Source organism: Hemicordylus capensis, chromosome 5, assembly GCF_027244095.1.
Source record: "Hemicordylus capensis ecotype Gifberg chromosome 5, rHemCap1.1.pri, whole genome shotgun sequence".
NCBI lineage: Eukaryota > Metazoa > Chordata > Lepidosauria > Squamata > Cordylidae > Hemicordylus > Hemicordylus capensis.
The window spans coordinates 101,995,252-102,019,313 of record NC_069661.1 but is presented as its reverse complement, the minus strand read 5'-3'; the positions used below and the strand labels follow the sequence as shown (position 1 = coordinate 102,019,313).

At 42.7% G+C, this 24,062-nt stretch overlaps 2 protein-coding genes across 5 annotated transcripts in view; one reads left to right on the top strand and one right to left on the bottom strand.

The window, feature by feature from the left end:
• The first annotated feature begins 2,894 nt into the window (after window positions 1-2,894).
• Window positions 2,895-8,279, top strand: SHISA3 (shisa family member 3). The gene is made up of 2 exons (XM_053251374.1): window positions 2,895-3,644; window positions 6,550-8,279. Exons 1-2 carry the CDS (start codon window positions 3,266-3,268, stop codon window positions 7,002-7,004), a joined length of 834 nt encoding a protein of 277 aa, XP_053107349.1. The 5' UTR covers window positions 2,895-3,265; the 3' UTR covers window positions 7,005-8,279.
• Window positions 8,280-17,821: 9,542 nt separating this feature from the next.
• ATP8A1 (ATPase phospholipid transporting 8A1) overlaps window positions 17,822-24,062 on the bottom strand; it is a 242,997-nt gene continuing 236,756 nt past the window's right edge. For all 4 annotated transcript variants that reach the window (XM_053252646.1, XM_053252647.1, XM_053252644.1 and 1 more), the window contains one exon: window positions 17,822-23,385. In XM_053252646.1, the coding sequence (XP_053108621.1) occupies window positions 23,288-23,385 (98 nt within the window). In that variant the 3' untranslated portion in view covers window positions 17,822-23,287. The remainder of the gene's footprint in view (window positions 23,386-24,062) is intronic.

Here is a 24,062-nt window from a genome sequence, read left to right as displayed (position 1 = left end):
TAGAGAATTATACAAATAAACACTAGCATCTTGATTAACTTTCTGTTACCATCATGTTTCTCTCTCTGCATACACTATAGGCATCTTATCTACCCATAGGCCTTTTAGGCATACACAAGAACAGGCAGAGTAGAAAAAGGGACAAATGGGAGATTGTTCATTGCTATTCTTTATTGCAAAGTGCCCACGCTGCTTTATTTCATTTTCCAAATGTATTCATACAGCTGAAGCTCGCCATTCACGGACCCGACATCTACGGTTCCGCGTATCCACAGTCAGGTAATTGACACCCAACCCTGGCATATGTGGAAAACAAAGGGTTAAATTCTACTTAATCTGTGGTGTTGGGGTGGCCGGAAATGGCCTCTGAGGTAATTTCTGTCCACCATTTTGGGAAAAGGAGCCATTTTGTGGCTCATTAAAAAAAAATACACATTTTCCCATGATTTTTCATGGGAAAATGGGGGATTTGGAACTGGGTGGGGGCATTCTCAGAAATCTGGAGACCCGTAGAGCACAGCAGGGCACTTTATCCCCCCCCCCCTTATACTTTTTTTTGGTGATTTTTCCAACCTTGAGGAACCTAACACTCCCATTCCCAATGCCTTAATGCCCCATTATCCGCAGTTTCATTACCTGTGCAAATCTGCGGGAACGGAATCCCCACAGATAACGTTGTCCACCTGTATCAGCGCACAACAATATTTTTGCTCTTTCTCTTTTCACTCTCCTTAATGGAACCCTAACATGTGTGAGAGAGCAGGCATTCAGAATTAGCACCACTTCATTGCAGATGTAGACAGAACATCAACCCTGTCAGGTAGTAGGCAACTTAATTTCCATAATACTTTCAGTACTTTATACTTTAATAATTTCCGTACTTTTACTACCTTCCTAAGCTGATTAGTAACTTTACACTGAAATATTTACCATGCACAAAAATGAGTACGCTGTTCCTAAATAGTTAGAAGAGGCCATGCTCAAAGCTCTCATGAATTCCATGCAACTGTGGGATCACTAGAAAGCACAAATCAGGCATGTGAAATGGCATCCTTGGCAGATCAATTTTATTTTATTTTTAAAGCAAGTGCCTAGTCTTGAAGGCCACAGATAATTTTTTGAAAAAAGTTGGGTTATGTCTGCACAAATTTCAGAAACCATTTAAGTTCTTGATGAAGGCTCCTGGAATAAGTCTTCACGGCTCAGGCACTTTCACACAATGAGAAAAGAAGGTAATCAAATATGTCATAGAAGAGATGCCTCAACATTACAATGGATACTTATTTTTGACATTTGTTGGTAGTGGGGTAGGCTACAGTGGGGCATAGCTTCATAGTGTGAAGCTATGAGTTGCTTCACACATGAAATGGAAGCCAGTTCATGTTTGCTACTGTGGAAGCTATGTTCAGTCCCAGTTATTTATCACAATTACCTGTACCTATACAATAATCATATAGACTATCTACTTTTACAACTAATCTCATTCAGGTACAGATTTGCTGCTGTTCTACTCATCATCCTCTAACCAAGCCCTTTTAACATCATTCTCTCCTATCTTTGGTCATGCCCTTTCTTTAAAAACAAATATACAAAATACACAAAATACTCTGAGCATGTAGAACATATGTGAACAATATGACTGCACTAAGTGGTACAGGCAGCAGTGAGGCACATCTGAGCAGGAGGGCCTGTGGATTGCAATCCAACACACACTTTCCTGGGAATAAGTCCCACCAAACACAAAGGAATTAACTTCCAAGTGAACATGGGTAAGACTGCACTGTCATTTGTGTTGTTGCCTGTTCTTGGGTCAGGAGACTAAAGGCAATGCCATACTATGGCACGGGGAATTAGGTATGTACTACAGTGTACCACAGAGTAATATATAGGCCTTTGTGGCACACTTCAAAAACATTGACCACCGATGTAGAGTATCTTTGCTTCCCTACTGAGCAATTACAGTAATCCCCACATATGAATTAAGGAGCAGGACCTTTTTCTAGGGCCATATCTCCTGTGTAAGCCTGAGAAAACGAGTACGTATCCTCTCTAGAAGTTAAAGTCTGTACCAATTTTCTCTGACAGAATTCTGAGGCTTGTGCCTCAGATGTTGACGTGGCCACCATCTTGAACTGGGGTGGATGACATCATCACACACCACTCCATTTGGGCATCCCTATGTGTCCTTCCATCTGTAGTAAACATGGTTCAAATCAGTTACGTGGTTCACAAGTTAGCGCACTTGTGCTTCAAAAGTTCACATGGTTGCCATCTTGAATTGGAGTGGATGACATGAGCCAGTGTGGTGTAGTGGTTAGAGTGCTGGACTAGGACCGGGGAGACCTGAGTTCAAATCCCCATTCAGCCATGAAACTAGCTGGGTGACATTCTGGGCCAGTCACTCTCTCTCAGCCTAACCTACTTCACAGGGTTGTTGTGAAAGAGAAACTCAAGTATGTAGTACACCGCTTTGGGCTCCTTGGAGGAAGAGCGGGATATAAATGTAATAATAATAATAATAATAATAAAATAATAATAATAATAAACTACACCGTTGAGGTGTCCCTACAAGTGTACCCAATTTGGTTCATATTGGTCCAGGCGTTTCGAAGTTGATGTGGTGGTGGGGGCCACACAGACGGACACACTTTAGGTTCTGGCAACCCTGATGGGTGATCTCATAAGCCTATTGGAAAGTAGGCTAAAAATACTCACGGCATGTGTGTAGGCAGGTAATGGTTAACTTGCAACAGGAGAGGGCACGCAAAAGGCCTTTTGGTCCAGGCTTCAAAATTCTCTAAGTACACCTTTGAAATCCCACTGAATTCAGTGAGTTGCCGCTTGCTGTAGCGGGGAGCCTTCCAGCTGCTGCATTTCTGACTCTTAGAGAAGGTACAGGGCAAGAGCCCGTCCATTAAAAAGATGGCAACCCAAAGTGTAGGGGAACCCAATTGCACGGCGTGAACGCCAAAAAAGCGACTGAAAAGGGAACAGATGCTTTTATGTCTTCTCGTGGGGCTTATTTGAGGAAAATGTTGCTGTTGCTGACTTGCAGCCTCGGGGAGGGGGAGAACAGGCCGACGAGCCTGACGTGACGACCACGACGACTCGGCTTCCTCAGCTAGGAGAGGAGGAGCCGTCGGTGGTGCCCTAGGCTGGCGTCACAGCTTCTCCCTCAGGAGGTCCCACGCCCAGCCCTCCTTCCTCTTGTGGGCGCCGGCCGCCGAGGTCCGGGGCCTCTGTGGGAGGGAAGCAGGCAAGCTGAATGTTCGCTAGCGGGACACGGGGCGGCGGGAGGGCGACCAAGACCTCGCAGCAGCCAGAGCTGAAGGCGGCGCGGGCCGCCATGACCTTCGACTGGCTGCGCTGCCTCCTCCTGGGTTGCTGCTGCTGCTGCTTGGCGTGCCGCTGGGGCAGCAGCGCGCAGAAGGTGGGAAGCGGCGGCGAGTACTGCCACGGCTGGCTCGACGCGCACGACAGGTACTACGAGGGCTTCCCTTGCCCGGAGCGCTTCGACACGCCCGACGCCACGATCTGCTGCGGCTCCTGTGCCTTGCGCTATTGCTGCGCCGCCGCCGACGCGCGCCTGGAGCAAGGCGGCTGCACCAACGACCTGGAACCGGAGCAGCCGGCACCGAGCGCCCGTGAGTGTCGGGGCGGGGGCGATAGCTAAACTGCAACAGGGCTTGGGAAAGATCTCTCTCACTAATGGGAGAGGCGCATTGCTGGCCGTGGGGAATGTTGGTAGCTTTTTGCAGCCCGATCTTGCGTGCATATTGAAACAGAGTCATTCCCATTGCAGATGTGGATTTCATCAATAGAACTTGCGCCCAAGTCCGGGTGTTTAGGATTGACTAAGATAAGTCACAGACTGATGGATATTTGGACGCAAATCCCATTGAGCTCAATGGAACTTACTTTAAAGTGAGTTTGCATAGGTTTGCCCGCTTAAGTATTTTTTTGATTTACAGATTGGGTTTTGGAGCACTCCCCCCTCGTTGAGGGGGGAAAGTTCTAGGGAATCTCCCGATCTGTAGAGTTCTGAGCATATTTTCAGCCATGTTCTAAATTACAGTACTCTGAAGTAATCCTCTTTAAATGTAAACTTCAGGGCTCTATTCCTAAAGTGGTGTACGTAGATAGTTTTGCCTGTTCTAAAGTTTCAGAAATATGTACTGCATAGCCTTTTACATCTAAGTGTTTTATATTACGATAAATGAAACATGGACCTGTTGTTTAACAAACTGAATCCCTTGTTCGCATTATAGAAAAAAGGATCTTTGGCTGAGTTTCTCCCAGAAGAGGCAGGAATTTCCTATCCATCCATCTGGCTCTTCGGGGCAGAATCTTATGGAGAGAGACCATGTTTTCTTTAATGCCTACAAGGGATTCTGTTTGTTAAATAGCTCCACGCTACCCATCCTCCGGATGGGTCCGATCTGTGCGTTGATTTTGCCACTATTTCTAATGTATCCAAGCTATTCAGAATCTTTCAATCCAATCCTATGCACGATTACTTGGAAATAAGTCCCACTGAGCTTGATGGGGCTTAGCTTTGGGCCACAATCCTGCGCACATTTTGGTAGTAAACCCTCCTTGGGCTTCAGAGTGAACATGCATAGGATTGCATTGGCAATGTTGCCCACTTGTCTAGCAGGCAGTTTAGTAGATCTGCAGCAATTTGAAGTACAGAATTCTGCTCTGTTGGTCTAATTTTAATCTACTGAGAAAGGCATAGAGTTGCAGATAAATAATGAATCTCCAGAGTGCCATTGGAAGGGCTAGTTGTTTTTTAAAAGGGGAAGACAGATGCAACATAACATAGCTACTAATTTATCTGCAGTATTAAAGCATTTAGCCAGAAAATTTAAAGGCTTCCTTTCAAAGCTGCTGCTGAACTTACCTTAGGTAATTAGATATAGATAGGTAGTTACTTAAGTAGTTAGATTTGGCCATAATAATGAAACCTTGGAGCAACTCACTATGAACCTTAACTGCTGTCCAGTTTATAAGGGAAGCCGTGCCATTCCCCCCTCCAACCCCTCCGGCATTATAATGAATATGCTAAAGGAAGATACAACATTATGACAGTAATCTCTTCTCTTGAACTTTCGGAAATAATCACTGGAGAAATAGGGAAGTATTCCAATCACAAGAGTATGCAGATTAGAAACCTCTAAGCATGAGACATCTCATTTTTGTGCTAATAATCAACTTTCATCTGAGTATATATGAAATGAAGCATGGAGCTGCTGAGCAAAGTTAAAGCTGTGCAAATGCCCTCCACACAAATGACCACCCCTACGGGATGGACAGGGATCCATCTTATTTATTTGTTATTTCTGTCTGTGTAAACTGCCCTGAGCCATTTTTGGAAGGGCGGTATAGAAATCAAATAAATAAATAGATAAATAGATAAATAGATAAATATCTTATAAGAGTGAGTTTGAGCAGTTTTGTAAATTCATGCAGCAAAATTTTAATAGCTGAATCCTATGCATCTTAAATTGCAAGTCCTTCCAAATGCAGCAGGATTTATGCCCAAGTGTGCATAAGATTACAGCTTGACTCATCTGTTTGGAGAGAAGTCACATTGAGTTCAGTAGGATTTAGAATTGCATTTTTTCCCCATGGTTTCAAAAATTCCAATATTGGGATTTAAGTTTCACATGTTCACAAAAAAGAGAAACATGTTTTAAACCAAAAATGCAGGTAGTTGTTTTGGTCCATTAGGAAAGAAAACAGATGGGGACAGTAGCACAGTGATTTTGTTAATAGGTCCAACTCATATATTACAAAGGAGTTAGCTAGCTTCTGAGTTTCACAGAACTACTCTTCAGGCTTATTGAGGGAGAAAAGAAAGATCTTGCTGGTAAATGACATTGTAAAGGCCCAGTCTGCAATATGTTTTAGTCTTAAAATGGTAGAATTTTAGAATTCTAGGGGAATCTTGGAGGTCTTCTAGTCTAACCTGTTGCTCAGTACAGGAATCTCCTACAGCAATTCAGGAAGTTCTTTACAAGCTAATTGGGTTGGATTGTCTCCAGTGAAAAAGATAGTTGGAAACAGTTACAATCTTATAGTAAAGCATATTCAACATGTGAAAGCATTCTGGATGGATGTAACCAACTGGGAATTCTAGTGGAGAGTCTGATCATTTATAGCAATTTGTCTTTAAAACTCTAGAGAGATTTTGTTCCATATTTAGAGAAATAAAGGGCTCAGTCCAGCAGCTAGTTAGGTGCAGTTGAATCTCAGAATGTTTGTGCTTGTAATTAACTACAGGACAATGTTGCATAATAACAACCCTTAATACTGAACCTGTTAATTTACTATATTTACTGATAAAATTTGGTCAGTCACCATTGAGACAAGTTAGTTGTGACTAACTTACATCCCATTAATTTAAATGGGATTTAGTATAGCTAATGGTTAATTTTCTTTTGATACAGCCCCTTGTATTTTGAAGAAAACATGATAATTTGGTTCATCAAACTTTTCATCAAGTATAACTGTTTCTTTTTTCCCTTTTGTAACTTTCCCCCTCAGAACCAATCTATGTACCATTTCTTATCGTTGGATCAATATTTATTGCCTTCATTTTTGTGGGCTCCTTGGTCGCAGTTTATTGTTGTACGTGTTTAAGGCCTAAGCAAACATTGCAGCAGCCAATAAGATTCTCTCTTCGAAGCTACCAGATGGAGACTTTACCAATGATCCTGACTTCAGCTAGTTTAAGGACTCCATCAAGACAATCCAGTAGTGCAACCAGCTTAAGTTCTACTACTGGTGCCACTCGCAGGTTTTCATTTGGCAGACCAGAATCTGGATGCTTAGTAGCATCTTCACCTCCACCGTATTCTGCAGGCTGTTTACAAATGGGCCACTCTGTCCAGCTTTCTCAACCATCTGGATTTTTGGTGTCAACTCCATATTTCTCATATCCTCTCCACTCAGAGCCATCTTTAACGGGGAAGAATGTTCCAGACTTTAGCCAGAGCTGAAAGGAGTCTTCAAAACAATGTATTCATGAAGAAGCACAATTAATTCCTGCTTTATGTAGTTTTTGTTGATGTATACTCTGGTTATGGGATTGAAAACTATGTGAATGAGTGAGTTGCCCTTTTTAAATGTCCAAATCGTTGCCCAGTGGGTGGGTGGGATCAAGAACAGTGTTGATTTAAAACACTGATGTTCAGCTTTCCAAATAGTTTCCAAATGTTTTCAATATTTTCAAATGTTTTCCAAAATATTTTATAAATATTTTGAAAGTACTTTCCAAATCAATATCAATTTAAAGCATGCTTGACTATAGGTACTGTCTATCCAAAATTAAGTTCTCTTCCAACTTCAAACTTATGCACACTTTCTAGGGAATAAGTCCCACTGAACTCAGTGGAACGCTTGCTTCTAAGTAAGTATGCTTGGGATTGTGCTGCACTTACTACTTATTTCAATGGGGAAATTAAGACATATGCTTAGTATTTCAATCATTGGAATTTCATGCTTAGTTTTCACTAGATCGTGCCTTAAATCTAATTTCTCAGTCCGGTTGTTAAAAACAACAAAAATACCTGTAGAAACAATTTCCCCCAGAATTAGTATTGCTGATTATTAAAGGGAATTGTTTTATAAATAGATATTGAAAAACTGGGCACGAAAATTACACACAACAAAATGAGAGGAAGTTAATGATTGGTACCAGAAACTTTAAAAACTCTGAGATAAGGACACTCACAGTCCAATTCTAAAACTTGCTGAGCCAGGGAAACATGATTTAGGATGGACTGTTTTGAATGTCTGACTTTATGGACAGCCATGCCAATGCAGCATTGCATAAAATGACCAACTGTGGTAGCGCAAATATTTAGAACTGGGATGCTAGTACTGTATTAGGAACATTGAGCAGGATATTTTAATCCTAAGTACGTTCTTACTAGACAAGTAACTATGGACAAGCTTCTCATAGTCAAGAGATAATTCAAGATGTAATTAAACTTAAAGAACTGTACAATGATTTCACAGATTGCCAGTGTAAGGCATTAAAATGCTAAAGTAGTTTTAGCCTTAAATAATTTCTCAAGCATGTATTTATTGTAAAAAAATTTGTTCTGTGACTTGGAAAACATGTTGAGTAAAATGGTCTCAAAGTTTTATTTGTTAAATTAGCACTATATAAAATGATGTTTAAAAACTGCAATTTAAAATGTTTTGACAACATTAACACTCTTTAGTGGTCACAGATTTTCTTCCAATAAAAACCTCTATGGATGAAATAATATTTTGTTTATTATTAACAACAATTTCAACTTCTTCTTCTTATTATTATTTTAAAAGATGGACACACACACACACACACACACACACACTCTCTCTCTCTCTCTCTCTCTCTCTCTCTCTCTCTCTCTCTCTCTCTCTCTCTTATAAATTAGATACATATTTCCAGGACAGATAGGTCTATTTTGAATGAATAAAAGCATGGTTTACTGTTTTACAAACTTCTACATCTCTAAACATCTCTGAAGTAATGCTGAATTCATTGCACTGCTCTCAGATTATGTTAAAATAACAGAAGGATTAAACAGCTATACAAGATTTAGATCTTTTGTTTTTAAGCACTTCTGTAAAAGCCAGAGCTATGAAAACAAATATGATTCTTCCAAATAAGGATGGAATCGTATTCCTATTGCATTTAGGAGAACCTACTTCTGAATAATAGGTATAGGATTGTGCTCCATGCGTCAGGGTGTTGAGTGCCCAATAAAAAAAGGTAATTTACTTTTTTATTCTTACATTAGTAAAAAGATAGCAGAAAAAAGATGAAGCATACACATTTCTGCAGGTATTTATTATTTTTATTCTAGATGTTGGAATGCAGCACTGAATTTGTTCTGTGAACATGCTGAGCACACTCTCTGAAAACCCGATGGCTTAGATTTAGAGAATGACAGGTGAAATTCCGTAGGTTTCCCCCATCTTCATCCTGCAGCAGCCCCTGGCATTCCTTTGAAAAGCTGCTCCTAAGAGTGGAGAACCTTCCAAAAAAGTGTGCAATATGGAACCGGGAGTGGGATTGGTACGAATTGCAGAGGCCCCCTTGGACAAGTAGAAGTGTCTTCTCTTCTCCTCAGTCCACACACAGGGCCTAACCTCTGGATCCAAGCCTATGTAGATAGGATGTATTTCTAATAGACAATGGATTTTGTGGCTGATTTAAGCTATAGTGAATCTTAACTAGTATTAATTTGACATACATCTCAGCCAGATGTATCTCAGTTTTGCAAGAAGTGCCTCTGAGCAATGGACATTTCCCTAATTACTGAGTAAGCATATGTAGCATATGCACATACGGCAGCCAGGACAGGGATTTCTGAACAGAATGCAGCTTTTCCCAGGCTGGCTTGAACTTTGCCACCTCTTACAATTAACCACTAGATTTAACTGCCCAATTTATTGATGGCACCAATAAACAATAGATACAATATCATGGACCAATATGTTACACAAGTGCCTCACCACAAACTGATGTGTAAGAGGAGAGCTCGTCTTGTGGTAGCAAGCATGACTTGTCCCCATAGCTAAGCAGGGTCTGCCCTGGTTGCATCTGAATGGGAGACTTGATGTGTGAGCACTGCAAGATATTCCCCTCGGGATGAAGCCGCTCTGGGAAGAGCAGAAGGTTTTAAGTTCCCTCCTTTGCTTCTTCAAGATAGGGCTGAGAGAGATTCCCGCCTGCAACCTTGAAGAAGCCACTGCCAGTCTGTGAAGATAATACTGAGCTAGATAGACCAATGGTCTGACTCAGTAGATGGCAGTTTCCTATGTCCTCGTGAGACTGTTACATTAGGGTTGTAAGTCCAATAGTTTCAGACTGGAGCTGCCAAGATACAGTCATTAAATCTGAATTGTTACTGAGTTGTCTTGTGGTCTGGTCCAGAGAAGTAGCTTGAATATTGCATCAAGTATCATGACTTCAAAGACTTGCACTGACAGCTTCCTTGTATGCCATCATAAGGACCTTGTGGTGTTGGTATAACTTTTTTCTTTTTAAATGAGAAAGGATTTTATTACCAGAATTACACACAATAAAAGATATTTTCACAATCTTTGGTTATGACAACAGAGAACACCTGGTCATTTATGTGATGCAATCTTTGTCAGCTTATTTCAGTGGTATCTAACATTTTAATTGCTACGGTTAATGTGTGGTTTTTTCCAATGATTTAGAGAAATATCAGCAAATAAAGCAGTTGCAAGTATAATTTAATAGTTCCTTTGCAAATCGTTACAAGCAACTCAAAAGTTAATGTATCAACCAGTTATTTGAAAATTAGCCCCAACAAATGTGTCCAATGAATTTGAACACATGGTTCTTAAATAAGCATCTGCTTGAATGGCACATCACTTCGAACACCTAAAAGTACCAGTTCTAAAGATCTTATGTAATGTAAGGATAATGCACCATGTTTTGTAATGCTGTGATAATGCTAATCAAGATGTCAGCCTTTGTTTTCAGCTCATTATTCACAATTTTTAACAGATATAGGATGTCAGGTATTTAGCTAACACTGAAATTAGAAAGAACAAGTTGTTATAGTAAGAACTAATCAGCCTACTTCTTTTTCACTGTCTCTACATCTGGACTATATTTGGTGCAAATCAAGTTCCACAAGTTAGATCTCTTGCGCCTCAAATGTTCATGTGTCTGCCATCTTGGATTAGGGTGGATGTCATCATTACAAACTGCACCATTGAGGTGCCCCTGTGTGTTACTTGCTACAGCTGTTCCAAATTTGGTTCAAACGGGCTAGGCAGTTCTCAAGTTAGTGCACTTGCACCTCAAAAGTTTGTGCATCCACCATCTTGAATTGGGGTGGATGACATCATCACAATCTTTGCCGTTGAGGTGTCTCTATGTGTCCCTACAGCTGTAGCAAATTTAGTTCAAATTGGTTAAGCGGTTCATAAGTTAGCCCACTTGCGTCTTACAAATTTATGTGTCTGCCATCTTGAATTGTTGTGGATGTCATCATCACAAACTATGCCATTGAGGTGTTCCTGTATGTCACTCACTGCAACTGTTCCCAATTTGGTTCAAATGGGATACACAGTCCACAAATTACCCTGCTTGCGCCTCAGATGTTCACACGGCCACCATTTTGAATTGAAGTGCATTACATCACCACACACCATGCCATTAGGGCATCCTTATGTGTCCCTAAATCTGTAGCAAATTTGGTTCAAATTGGTTAAGTGGTTCACAAGTTAGCCCACTTGCACCTCAAAGGTTTGTGTCCACCATCTTGAATCAGTGTGAATGACACCATCACAAACTATGCCGTTGAGATGTCCCTGTTTGTCACTCACTGCAACTCTACCTAATTTGGTTTAAATTGGCTAGACAGTCCACAAATTAGCCCGTTTGCACCTCAGATATTTACATGGCTGCCATCTTGAATTAGAGTGGATGACATCTTCACACACCATGCCATTTGGGCATCCCTATGTGTCCCTACAGCTGTAGCAAATTTGGTTCAAATTGGTTAGACAGTCCACAAATTAGCCCACTTGCGCCTCAAAGGTTCATGTGTCCGCCATCTTGGATCAATGTGGATGACATCATCACAAACTATGCCGCTGAAGTGTCCCTACAACTGTACCCAATTTGGTTCATATTGGTCCAGGCGTTGCAAAGTTGATAGGGGCGAGACACACACACACACACACACACAGAATGCCAGGTGATCTCATAAGCCTTCTGGAAAGTAGGCTGAAAAATCCCCTTAATAAAGATACAAATTGTTGTGAACATGAGCCATTTGTAGGGATAAATATACATACACCATATGATTGTAGTACTGAAAATAATTTTTCAACCTCAGCGTAAGAAAAAGGAGTAAACAAAAGTGACGAAAGCTACCCCCAATTCAACAAAAGCAAGTTGCAGAAATTGATACAATTGTATGGAACTTCTGTAGCAGAGTATGGCATGCTGCTGTCTGAGGACAACTATCAAGCAGTTGGTCTGTGATGTATCTTGTACAGCTGAGCATGGGGATGGGATGCCAAGAATTGGCTCCAAAGGAACATGAGCAGAAGGAAAATACCAGCTACCATTTTTCCACATGTGCTTGAGTAAAAGCTAGCAGAAGAGTTTGTTTAATGCTGCAACAGGAAATGTCTATAGCAATTCTCATGCTTGGGCAAAAGCTTCCAGAAGCTCTTATGCTAACCTTTGGAGTCAGTTTTTCTCATGTGTTAAAAGTGAGCTTACATGAACAGAAATTGCCTTTTGCATGTAGAATGACAGCTTTTGGATCCAGCACCCAGACAGCAGAGTGGAGCTTTAAGGTGCTCCTCAGTGAGGCCTCTCAAGTGTCCATCTGCTGTAAAGTGGGGGCAGAAACAGCATAAAGGGCACCCAACTCTCCTCAGATGCACTCTTTCCTTCTGCTTAACAACTAAGGGGGCTTCACTCAAAAGCCTCTTACAGAGCCAATGGAATGTGGAGTAAAGAGGCATCCTGATATCTGTTAGGAGGGACATCTGCTGCTTTGACTCAAAGTTAATGCAATTGCAGTGATGGGTCATCCAACCTTCTGGCATGCTCGCAGTTGTCTGCTAGCACAAAGGCATTGGGCCTGACCTTTTGGGATGTAACTTTCAAAATTAACCAGTGGTGGCCGAGGCCCTCTTAAAGGTGTGCGTGTGTAAATAATAAAACCACAAATTTTCTTGCCCGAGATAGGCAAGTTTTGGTGATGCTAAATACCTAGTCTGGAGTTCTGGTAGAGTTAAACTTAAGCAATACTGGCTGACATCATGTCTAATGAAGTGGGGATGTGTCAGAGAAATGAGTCTGCACCATGGAGTTTTCCTACTACTGCTGTTCCCATGCAGCATGGAGAACCAAACATCTACAATCTGCTCTGCCTCTGGAAGTGCTCTGTTTAACACCTAAAAATAGATCCTTGAGGGCTATGTGATCATGATGGACATATTGTCAGGTGGCAAGGGCACTTCTGGAGGCAGAGCAGATAATAGAAACTTGCTTTCCCTCACTGTGTGGCCAATACTGCGCAGCTAGGAAAGTTCACAGTGGATGCATCTTCCTGGTGTGTAAGACAGGATGCCAGCCACTGAGTTTGTAGCATTTCTAAATATCAGGTTTTATTATCATTTTTTAATCTTTACCAGTGCACTGAACTATCTGAGACCAGCAGGAACATGAATTTAGTTTATTATTGTCACTTCAAGGCAAGGATTTGTTGCTGATTTAGAATGAAATACAAAGAAGGGACACAGGCAGGATAAAAGTATGTGTGCTGTCACAGAATTTTCCTACAAGAGTTTCAAGTGCCTAAGAGACAAGATGCGGTTCAGTTTAAAAAGCATACATGTCAATTCTTTTGAATTACGCCACATAATTTCTTAATTAGAAGTTGAATTAAAAGTTTCAACAGAAATCTATTATATTAAATCTCAATCTATTATATTAATTCTGGTAGACGTGTCTCTGTGGGGATGCGTCCCGGCAACCCAGCGGATTGGCTGGATTGGCTGGGCAGTGGACGTGCAGGATTGGCTGGGCAACGGTTGGCCATGTAGGGAAGTGGCCGCTTAGGGAGGAAAGGAAAAGAAGGAAAGGAACTGAACGGACTGGGGTGGGGGGAAGCTGTGGGGAGAGAAGGCTGCGGAGCCTGGCTGGGCAGAGACACAGAAACGGCGGGCTGCTTCGGAAGACGCTCACTAGAGGGAGGGCCATGCAGGAAGGAGCCGGCTGAACGCTTGGCTGCCCAAGGAGGTGGCGGCAACGGCCAGCGGGGAAAACACAAGCAGCCTAGAAAGCGGCGGGGTGGAGTGGAAGCATGAATGAGAGAGAAAATGAGAGAGAAAGAAGGGAAAATGGAGAAGGGAGCAAGCTGGGGCAGAAGGCTGGGGGGGCGGGACTGGGGCAGAAGGCTGGGGGGAGGGGACTGGGGCAGAAGGCTTGAGGAGGGGACTGGGGCAGAAGGCTTGGGGGAAGAAGGGACTGGGGCAGAAGGCTTGGGGGGAGAGCAGACTGGGGCTGAAGGCTGGGGGGAGTGTACTGCGGAGGCAAGCGGTGGGCCGCGGAGCCAGTACTTGGCCCAGTAGCGGACCTGACAGGTGGCGGGCCCGCCCCGCCCGCGGAGGCCAGGTGGTGGTGGGCCTGGCTTGCCCGTGGAAGCCAGGCGGCGGGCCACGGAGGCCAGGCGGCTGGCCACGGAGGCCAGGCGGTGGTGGGCCCAGCTTGCCCATGGAGGCAAGGCGCCTGTCGGAGGCCAGGGCGGGAGGGAACCGGGTGGCGAAACTTCCCTGTTCGCCGCCTGGGAGGAGGAGCAGCGGCGGCGGGGCCCTTTGCGGCCACCCGCCACCCGGTAAGGCCTGTGGCAGCAGAGGCAAATAACTCAGTGTGGGGAGGGCAAGAGAGAGTGGGGGAGGGGATGCGGGAGGGCAGGAGAGAGTGAGGCAGGAGGGGGGAGGAAGCCAGCTCCAAAGAGCACACAGATGCTCCATAAATGGCAATGCAATATTTGTGGTAATGCAGTCTATATATATATTTCTCCTAGGTGTGCATGGGGAAAATGCGTCCCGACAGCCCAGCTGATTGGCTGGGCTGTGGAGGCACCTGATTGGCTGGCACACCCAAGAGGAGGAGAAGTGGCCGGCCCACGCTGGTGAGCCTGGCCTGGCGACCGGTGGTGACCGCAAGCTCCAGCGAGTGAGAGAGGCAGGTGGGGGGAGACAGACAGAGTGAGCGAGAGAGGCGCGAGGGGGGGAGAGAGAGAGTAGTGAGAGAGGCGCAGGGGAGAGACAGAGCGAGCGAGAGAGGCACGCGGGGGAGAGACAGAGCGAGCGAGAGAGGCACGCGGGGGAGAGACAGAGCGAGCAAGAGAGGCGCACGGGGGAGAGACAGAGCGAGCGTGAGAGGCGCGCGGGGGAGCGAAAGCGCGAGTGTGAGAGGCGCGCGGGGGAGAGAAAAGGCGAGCGAGAGAGGCACACGGGGGAGACAGAGCGAGCGAGAGAGGCGCGCACGGGGGAGACAGAGCGAGCGAGAGAGGCGCGCGCGGGGAGAGACAGAGCGAACGAGAGAGGCGCGCGCGGGGAGAGACAGAGCGAGTGAGAGAGGCGCGCGGGGAGAGACAGAGCGAGCGAGAGAGGCACGCGGGGAGAGACAGAGCGAGCGAGAGAGGCACGCGGGGAGAGACAGAGCGAGCGAGAGAGGTGCACGGGGAGAGACAGAGTGAGCGAGAGAGAGAAGCGCGTGGGGGAGACAGAGCGAGCGAGAGAGGCGCGTGGGGAGAGACAGAGCGAGCGAGAGTGGTGCGCGGGGGAGAGACAGAGCGAGCGAGAGAGGCGCACGGGGGAGACAGAGCGAGCGAGCGAGAGAAGTGTGCGTGGGAGACAGAGCGAGCGAGAGAGGCGCGGGGGGAGATAGAACGAGCGAGAGAAGCTCCCGGGGGGGAGACAGAACAAGTGAGAGAGGCGCGCGGGGGGGGGAGGGACAGAGCGAGCGAGAGAGGTGCACGGGGAGGGACAGCGAGCGAGAGAGGCGCGGGAGAGAGACACAGCGAGCGAGAGGGGCACGCGGGGGAGAGACAGAGCGAGCGAGAGAGGAGCACGGGGAGAGACAGAGCGAGCGAGAGAGGCGCGGGGGAGAGACAGAGCGAGCGAGAGAGGCGCGCAGGGAGAGACAGAGCGAGCGAGAGAGGCGCGCGGGGAGAGACAGAGCGAGCGAGAGAGGCGCGCGGGGGAGAGACAGAGCGAGCGAGAGAGGCGCGCGGGGAAGAGCGAGTGAGCGAAAGAGGCGTGGGGGGAGAGAGACAGATCGAGCGAGAGAGGCGCGGGAGGAGAGAGACAGATCGAGCGAGAGAGGCGTGTGGGGGAGAGACAGAGCGAGCGAGACAGGCACGCTTCTGTGCGGGTTCAGCTAGTACATATATATTTCTCTTAGGCATACCCATCGCTAATCTCATGTGTGGCAGCTCTTGTGAGAGTTTGTGAGCAGCACCTGGATAGTGGAAGGGATGAGGTGGCCAGGCTGGCCTGAAAAGAGGTGGCCAGGCCGGTGGGCAGTGAGGAAAAGCGCCGGTGGACGGGTAGTGAGAGAAAGCTGCCTGGGAGGGGTAGAAGGGACTGGGGCTGAAGGGAGGGGGAGAACAGACTGGGGCTGAAGGGGGGAATGGACTGGGGCTGAAGGGAGGGGGAGAATGGACTGGGGCAGGAGGAGGAGAACAGACGGGATGAAGAGAGGGGGGAGAACTGACTGGGGCTGAAGGGGGGGAGAATCGACTGGGGCTAAAGAGAGAAGAAGAATCGACTGGGGCTGAAGAGGGGGGAGAACGGACTGGGGCTGAAGATGAAATGAAGATGGGGAGGGAAGAGACAGGGAGATCTAGGGGTACAGATGCTCTGTGCTGGATCAGCTAGTAATTATTATTCCCAGTGGGTTTTATCAGAACTGATATGCAGAAACAAGTCAGTTAACGAACCAGTTAAATATCTATTTTAATGTTACCCTCATTCAAATATCCTGAGATTCTGGATGAAAACATTATGTTCCTGTTTGACAAGTACATCTGAAATAACCCACTGGCAGGGGCATAACTATAATAGGGCAAGGGGAGACAGTTGTCTGGAGGCCCACTGCCTCGCCCCCCCCGGCAAGTCACATGACTGACTCCCCCAGCTGCGCACCCGCCTGGGCTTCCTTTAGTTGTATTCATCCTCTGAAACTGATGTGAGCGTTAAGACCTGGAGCTACCAGAACAGCATGTCTTTCTCTAGTACCATTAAATGACTTGCATCAGCCACAATTTACAAAACCTTTAAAAAAATAATTTAGGATAATGTTCTATTGTGGCACATTTTAAAAATATATATTTATATGTGTGTGTGTGTTACCAATATTCAGCCTCATTTAAGATTTCTTTACTTCATGAGCTGAGCTTCAGTGGGGGGGGGGGATTTTAAAATCTTGTCTCTTGTCTCTGGGCCCACTCCAACCTTGCTACGCCCCTGCCCACTGGATTTCAGCTGAGCGCTTAAAGGATAAAATATTTAATGAGAAAAATACTAATTTACTGTTTTCAGTAGAACTTGATTATGCTTACTGCATGTCTCTCTGAGATAAAGTGAAATCAGTTATTAGTTTACTTTTATGGCACTGCTTACTTTTCAACTGAGATGGCTGGTTTTTCCTTTCTTTCTAAACATCAGTTTCCAGTAAGTTTTGTCTTCATGTACACAGACATACTTTTTGTTTCCTTCTTTCAAAAGTCTAGAATTCTTAGGCAGTTGGTTGCTCCACTATGGTAAATTATGTCAAACTGCATGGTAGCTTTTAATATTTTCTTCATTATCCTTAACATGAATTTTTAATTCCGTTCAATCACTCCTCCATGGCTGCCTTTATTGAATAACATTTTTGTTAGACACAGCTGTTTCTATCCACTCCATTTTGTCTCACATGGGGACCAGTGATCCCTTCTAGCTTTTCATGTAAGTTCGTACTTGCATTTGCTTATTTTCCTCAACCCTTTCTGTCCCTTTTGCCTTTTATATTGTGTTTACTCTGAGTATATTAACAGAAAGGCAGTATAGAAACAAGTAAGTACAGTTAGTTTTTCATGTTGATGGCCAATCTGACAGTAAAAAAGTTACTTCCCCAATTGTGTTTTTAATCATTTAATAAAAATGACAGTGTATAATATTAAATTAGTTAAGTGATATCAAATGATGATAGTTTTATGTATCACCCAAACTGGAATAATGGAGAAAACATTTGAGAAATGCTTCCTTTTAAGATGTAGACACAACTTAAGAGTTTATTTAATGGCAAGATTTATTTTTTAACAATTAAAAGACAAAACATTTAAAATTTGCAGTTCAAAACATGCACATTCACAAAATGCCAATGACATGTAACACTGCATAGAACTGAATATATTACTAAAATTTAATAACATTATAAAACAGTGCATTTAACATCCAGTTAAAACTAAACCTGAGGAAAACTACCATAAACACTGAGTCAAAATCTCTCCATTCATGCAGCTTCACAATTTCCACAGTAGTTTCAGCAGTAATGGTTCAGTGGAGCTGGAAAAGTCCTACCTTACCTTGAATGTAGTCTTTACTTTTATATAACGCCTGCCTTACAAATCAAGTTGCAGTTTTCTAACCAACATTAATGCATTATGGCTTCAATTGTAGAGGAGGAAAAAAAACTGAAACATGATTTTACTTCTATACATGTGAGTCAGTTTTGCAATTACAAAATAGTGAATGGATGCAAAAGTCCGTGTTGAAAAAACCTACAAAACACAAGACCAAACGCTGTCAATTTCCACAGTAGTCATACTGACTGAGTAATCCAATTTTGCTAAAGACTCTTACTTAAATTTTGGAATGCTATCAACACCAATCAACATGTGTAAGATTTTCTGAGTTTACATTCAGTACTAGTAAATTAAACTGGTCAGCTGAGTTGTTTATCCAACACTTACTTTTGCTTACTAAATACATATGATTTGATGCATGTTTCCGACTGAAGGGGGGAAAAGAGCTTTACAGCACAGGCATGCATCAGTTCAGATTCACATTGTGATGTATTAGCTCATGCACAGATTGATAAAACATACCCAAATGAGAATTACTTTTGCACAATACGTAAATCAGTAGAGAAAGAGGGGTGCAAAATATATGGTCCAATTTTCTAGCAAGTAATTTAACATTAATCAAATGATAAAAAAGATCTTCCCATGTGAGACTTCCCAAGTGTAATATGAATCTTTCACTGTTACAGTTGTTTAAACATTTCTTCTATTTTTATACAACTAGCAAGTTGTTTAATTAGAAATTTGTCAAAAAGTGTTTGCAAAAATAAACCTAACACTAAGAAAAACAAGTCCACTTATGGCTTCTCAAAGTGTTTCCAATTAGCCAACTTTTGGTTAGGTACTACATTCTTACAAGTAATTAGAAATAATACAGATGTGTGGAAGTTCTATTAATTTTTGAATGGCACCATTTTCATTCAATTGAAGAACTAATTTTTAAACATTTGTTTGAAATTGTTACAAAATGCACTTAATACATACAAAACATACAACTTTCTTTTTGGATGTTACTAAGGGAAATGTAAAAGTTTAAATTTTCAAAACAAGTGCATTTTAGTTAATTACTGTAACTTCAATTATAGCATTTTTATTAAAATATATGCCTGCCAACCAATGGCCCCAAATATATATTATAATAGATATTTCTATATTATAATGTAATAAACCATTTATATATTCTTTTATTATGAAATATCTGTTTGCAAACAACTTATGTACCATACACCTATCTTGACTTTTGTTCAAATAAATCTGGTTTACTTGGGCATATGTTTTTGAGGAACTTAAAAGATTTAAGTTGAATTCTAACATCAGAATTTTTTTTACTATTAAAAGCAATACATATACACAATCATCACACTGTTATTATAAATCTCATGTATCATACTGACTGTTATTAGGAAAAATTACATCCAATGTATGAAAAACTATGTATAAAACAAAACTTGGGTTAAGGTAATATAGATGGGTAAACATTAAAATGTGGGACGCTCCTTCAGATTTAATTGGACACTCCTTCAGAATTAATAACAAAGACATGCTGAACAAGTTGCACTGTGATATAGTTACCCTTCTTTTCAAAGAAAAATATGATAAAATATATAACAGTACATTTTATGCCAGTTTAAAATAATATGGTAAAGGAAATGTGCTAATAGCTAATTGGCAGCAAAGAGAGAGTTAAAATGAGTGATTATTGTGTGTCGCTTTTGACACTAAATGCAGGGGGAGGGGTGTCATGGAACTTTCCTATCTTGGACTAATGCAATATTTATGTCTTCAACTTGATCCAGCAAGGGCAATATGTGTGAGAAAACAGGTTTCCCTGTGGATGAAAATATTTTCTAGGTGCAGACCATTTCTCTGCATAATTTGCATGCAACAATTGTTTCCTGGAATGGGAAACAGCAGAGAAAGTTTAGGGGCACACACCTGATCCAGCACCCAGAATTTTTGTGGTGCTTGTCAACTCTACACTTGCTGGATAGTTGAGGATACCCCCTCTCCCCATTACAGATGATAACTTCTGACAGAGGCTGTATCAGACCCAGGAGGGAAGAACAAAATACGTGAAAGAACACATCGTTTCTTCTGATTTGCAATCTTTCTCTCAACCAACTCCCTTTATTTATTTATTATAAAAATAATTACAATTTTTTACAACTATGCTAGCATATTTTCATTTGTAATTGTCGCCTTTAGAAATCTTTTGAAGTGGCTGTGTCTCATAGACAACATATAGTAATTGACCAAGTGTTAGAAAGAGTATGCCTTGATCCGCCCCCCCTTGCTTTAGGTCAATTGATTTGCCCCTCCTTGTTCATTCATTATTTGTGCCTGAAGTAATTTTCCTGAAGGCAATTTCTGGCTATAAGACTGGCAACAAGGGCTGTTTTTAACTAGACACTGCCCCCCCAATATCTTGCATTTAACTATTATTGGTATCCTTGCTACTATAAGTGGGTGCAACAGTGAACCATAAACATATGAAATGTTCCTACTATGCGTGGCTTTTTAACTTTGACCTCATGTGGGAACCATCATACACCAGTACAGTACTTACCAAAATACTTATACATATCTTTAGACAGGTAAAACAGTTATACAGGGCACTAAAGTCAGAGGTGGAATCTTTTACATAAAATATTTTTAAAATATTAACATACTGAAATAGTTTTTAAAACCTATAGCAGTGAGGCACATATAAATATATCAGATTATGTCTTCTCATCCTGATTTTACACAACTGACATATTTAAAAGCAATTAAATAATAGTGGTTGTGAAGAGGGAAGTCCTTTGTTACTAGTTAGAAAATGAACACTTTACTTTGATTAGTAGCATATATATGCAGATTTATATTTAAGAAAAATACAGACCAGTAATTTATTGGCTGCAATCTTCAAAATGCAGCACAATCTAATCAAAATCAAATTTGGGGACAGCACACACTGGCTGACATTCTGACTAATGAAGCACATGTGCTTTGAGCGCCTGAGGGCATGCACCATGAGGCCCTATGCTAGTCCCTGGGTCCTCTAGAATGTATGTTTGTGTGGAAGAGGACTAGAAGTTTGGAGCTTTCTTTGCACTCCAGATCTACTCTGTAAGATTGCAAATGCATAGTACACATGTTCCTGATTTTTCAGAGCTGTCCCAGTATATGGGGAGGAGTTCTCTTCCACAACTGCATGTGTGTTAGAGCCACGGACCAGTGGTTTCTCAGTCACTGGTCCGTGGACTGGTGCTGGTCGATGAGGAGTTGAGTGCCAGTCCATACTGGTTCATGCTGAATTAACCCCCCCCGCCAACACAAACACAACAATTTCAAGGTGGTGAGGGCTGCTGCTGCCAGGAACTCTCTGGAAGCAGCCCTCACTGCTTTTGCTTCCTTGAAATGAACACAATCCCAGCAGCGAGGGCTGCCTGCCTAGAAATGAGCTCCGGGGAGCTTGCTGAGGCCCTGGGCCCTGCCCCCCTTGCGCATGATGTCCTGGGCCTCCACCGACTCAAAATTGTTTTGGGGGGTGTCTGGGGGTGGGGTGAGGGGGCAACCCCTTTAATAACTGTTGGTCTGGGAAACTGCACACAAAGAATGTACTGGTCCATGACTCCAAAAACGTTGAGAATCACTGTGCTAGAGGAGCCGGGGAGCAGCATGGGGACTAGTGCTATGGTCCACAGGGGCTCAAAGCACACACATTTGTTAGTTAGGATGTCAGACACTGAATATAGTTGATACAGAATATAGCATGGTGATGAGCTGGTGACATGTGCTCTTTGTTCTTTTAGATAGTGAAAATCATAAAGGTAATTACTGTGTTGTATGTGCAAGTTGCACATAAAACACTTTGATGACTAATACTAAATAAAAACAAGCATTTTCAAACACTTGCACCCCAGTCTAGTTAGGCCAATCTGAACATCGAAACAGGCTTTTGTTCATGGTAGATCATTCTGATTTAGATCCTTTTTTTATGCTGCATGGAGAAAAACCCTATGTGGGATGCATGCCCAGTGCTCCTGCATTGTGTGTGCATAGTCAAATACATGGCTGACACTGTCATCTCTGACAGTCTTTATCACCTGTTTGGAGGAAGGGAAATTGAATCAAGGCACCTCCCTTTCCCCCTCTTTCCTCAACAGGAAATCAATCCATCAGAAATGAAAGTGTTGATCCTAAGTTTGGGTGTAATGGTAGGGGAGCATCTTTGAACACAGGTGGTTCCCATGTGCAAGTATCTCTGGATTAGGGCCCTTAAACATAAGGAAGGGATATAAGGCAGAGCAGTGTCTATAATTCAAACAAGTCTCAAAGATACACGCCCCCGCATAGAAAATGGCTGCTGTATTAAAATGTACACATTTCCATTAAATAAACATGACTAAAATAAAAGTTTGTATAAGGCCAAAGGTGCAAGTGATCACAGATCTAAAAATAAATGCAATAAAAAGCAAACTGTATCAGGTTCACATTATTGTAAAATTTTTCAAGTACAGAGTATCAAGCATGCAATTCTGACATCACACTTGACATTGCCAATGCCATCCCTTAACATTTCTGCAATTGAATACTAAAATAAGAAATACATTTTATGGAATTTCTTTGGCAAACCTTTGTAGGCTAGTTTGACACTTCCCTAAAAATGCCTTGCTTTGAAATCTGCTTCAACACATGAGTTAATGTCATTTAAAAATGGTTCTTTAGCACTTGTTGAAATCAAAGGCTTGTTAAACTGTACTTTAAATACTTCACCATTATAAACCCTTGCAAAGGCTGTGATTGCCAATGTAAGCTATGCTGGGTAATCTGACTATTCATTATGTTCCGGATATATGTATAGGAACAATATTTATTCAGCCTCACTGTAAATATGCACTCTGGAAAGACTGAAGGTAGTTTTCATTCTCTGTTTACAAAATCCGAGTTACCATTTGGCGAAAAATTTAGAGATGGTGTGTTATACAGTATAGTTGCACAGTGCTTATGTCTACTCAATATGTGATTTCAAACTTCAGGAAATAAGAGCAACAACATACATCTTCCTCTGATCTCTGTTGCTGGACCTTCTTAGCAGATCCAGAAAAAATATATTAGTTTGCCTTACTATGGCAAATATTAGAGCTCTGTGATGCTGTTTTCCTTCACCATTCATCAGGTCTTTGCTTTGTCGTATCGTAGGCTCTTATTACGTCAGATTGTGAAACAATCCCATTTTCATCTTGAGAAAAAGCATAACCATCTGCAAACAGAAAGCCAAACTGAAATGAGAAATGTTGCCTACTAGTTTTACATAAATATTTTAAAAGCATCCCTTCATTTAAATATAAAAATAACGAGAAGTATTTTGCTGGGAATAGCATTAACATTTTTGTGACAGAAACAGGAATGAAAGCAGAAAAGGATCTGTTAATAAATACTAGATACTCAGAGTGTAACGTACTCTGTTGTAATGCAGACTATAGCCATATGTAGCTGGTGAATGTGATTAGAAACATTATTATTACATAAGAACATAAGAACAGTCCTGCTGGATAAGGCCCAAGGCCCATCTAGTCCAGCATCCTGTTTCACACAGTGGCCTACCAGATGCCACTGGGGAGCCCACAGGCAAGAAGTATGTGCGTTCCCTCTCTCCTGATGTTGTCCCCTGCAACTGGTATTGAGAGGCATCATGCCTCTGAGGCTGGAGATGGCCCACAGCCACCAGACTAGTAGCCATTGATAGACCTGTTCACCATGAATCTGTCTAAGCCCCTTTTAAAGCCATCCAAGCTGGTGGCCATCACCACATCCCATGGCAAAGAATTCCACAGAATAATTATGAGCTGGGTGAAAAAGTACTTCCTCTTGTCGGTCCTAAATTTCCTCACCTTCAGTTTCATAGGTTGACCCCTGGTTCCAGTGTAGTGAGAGAGG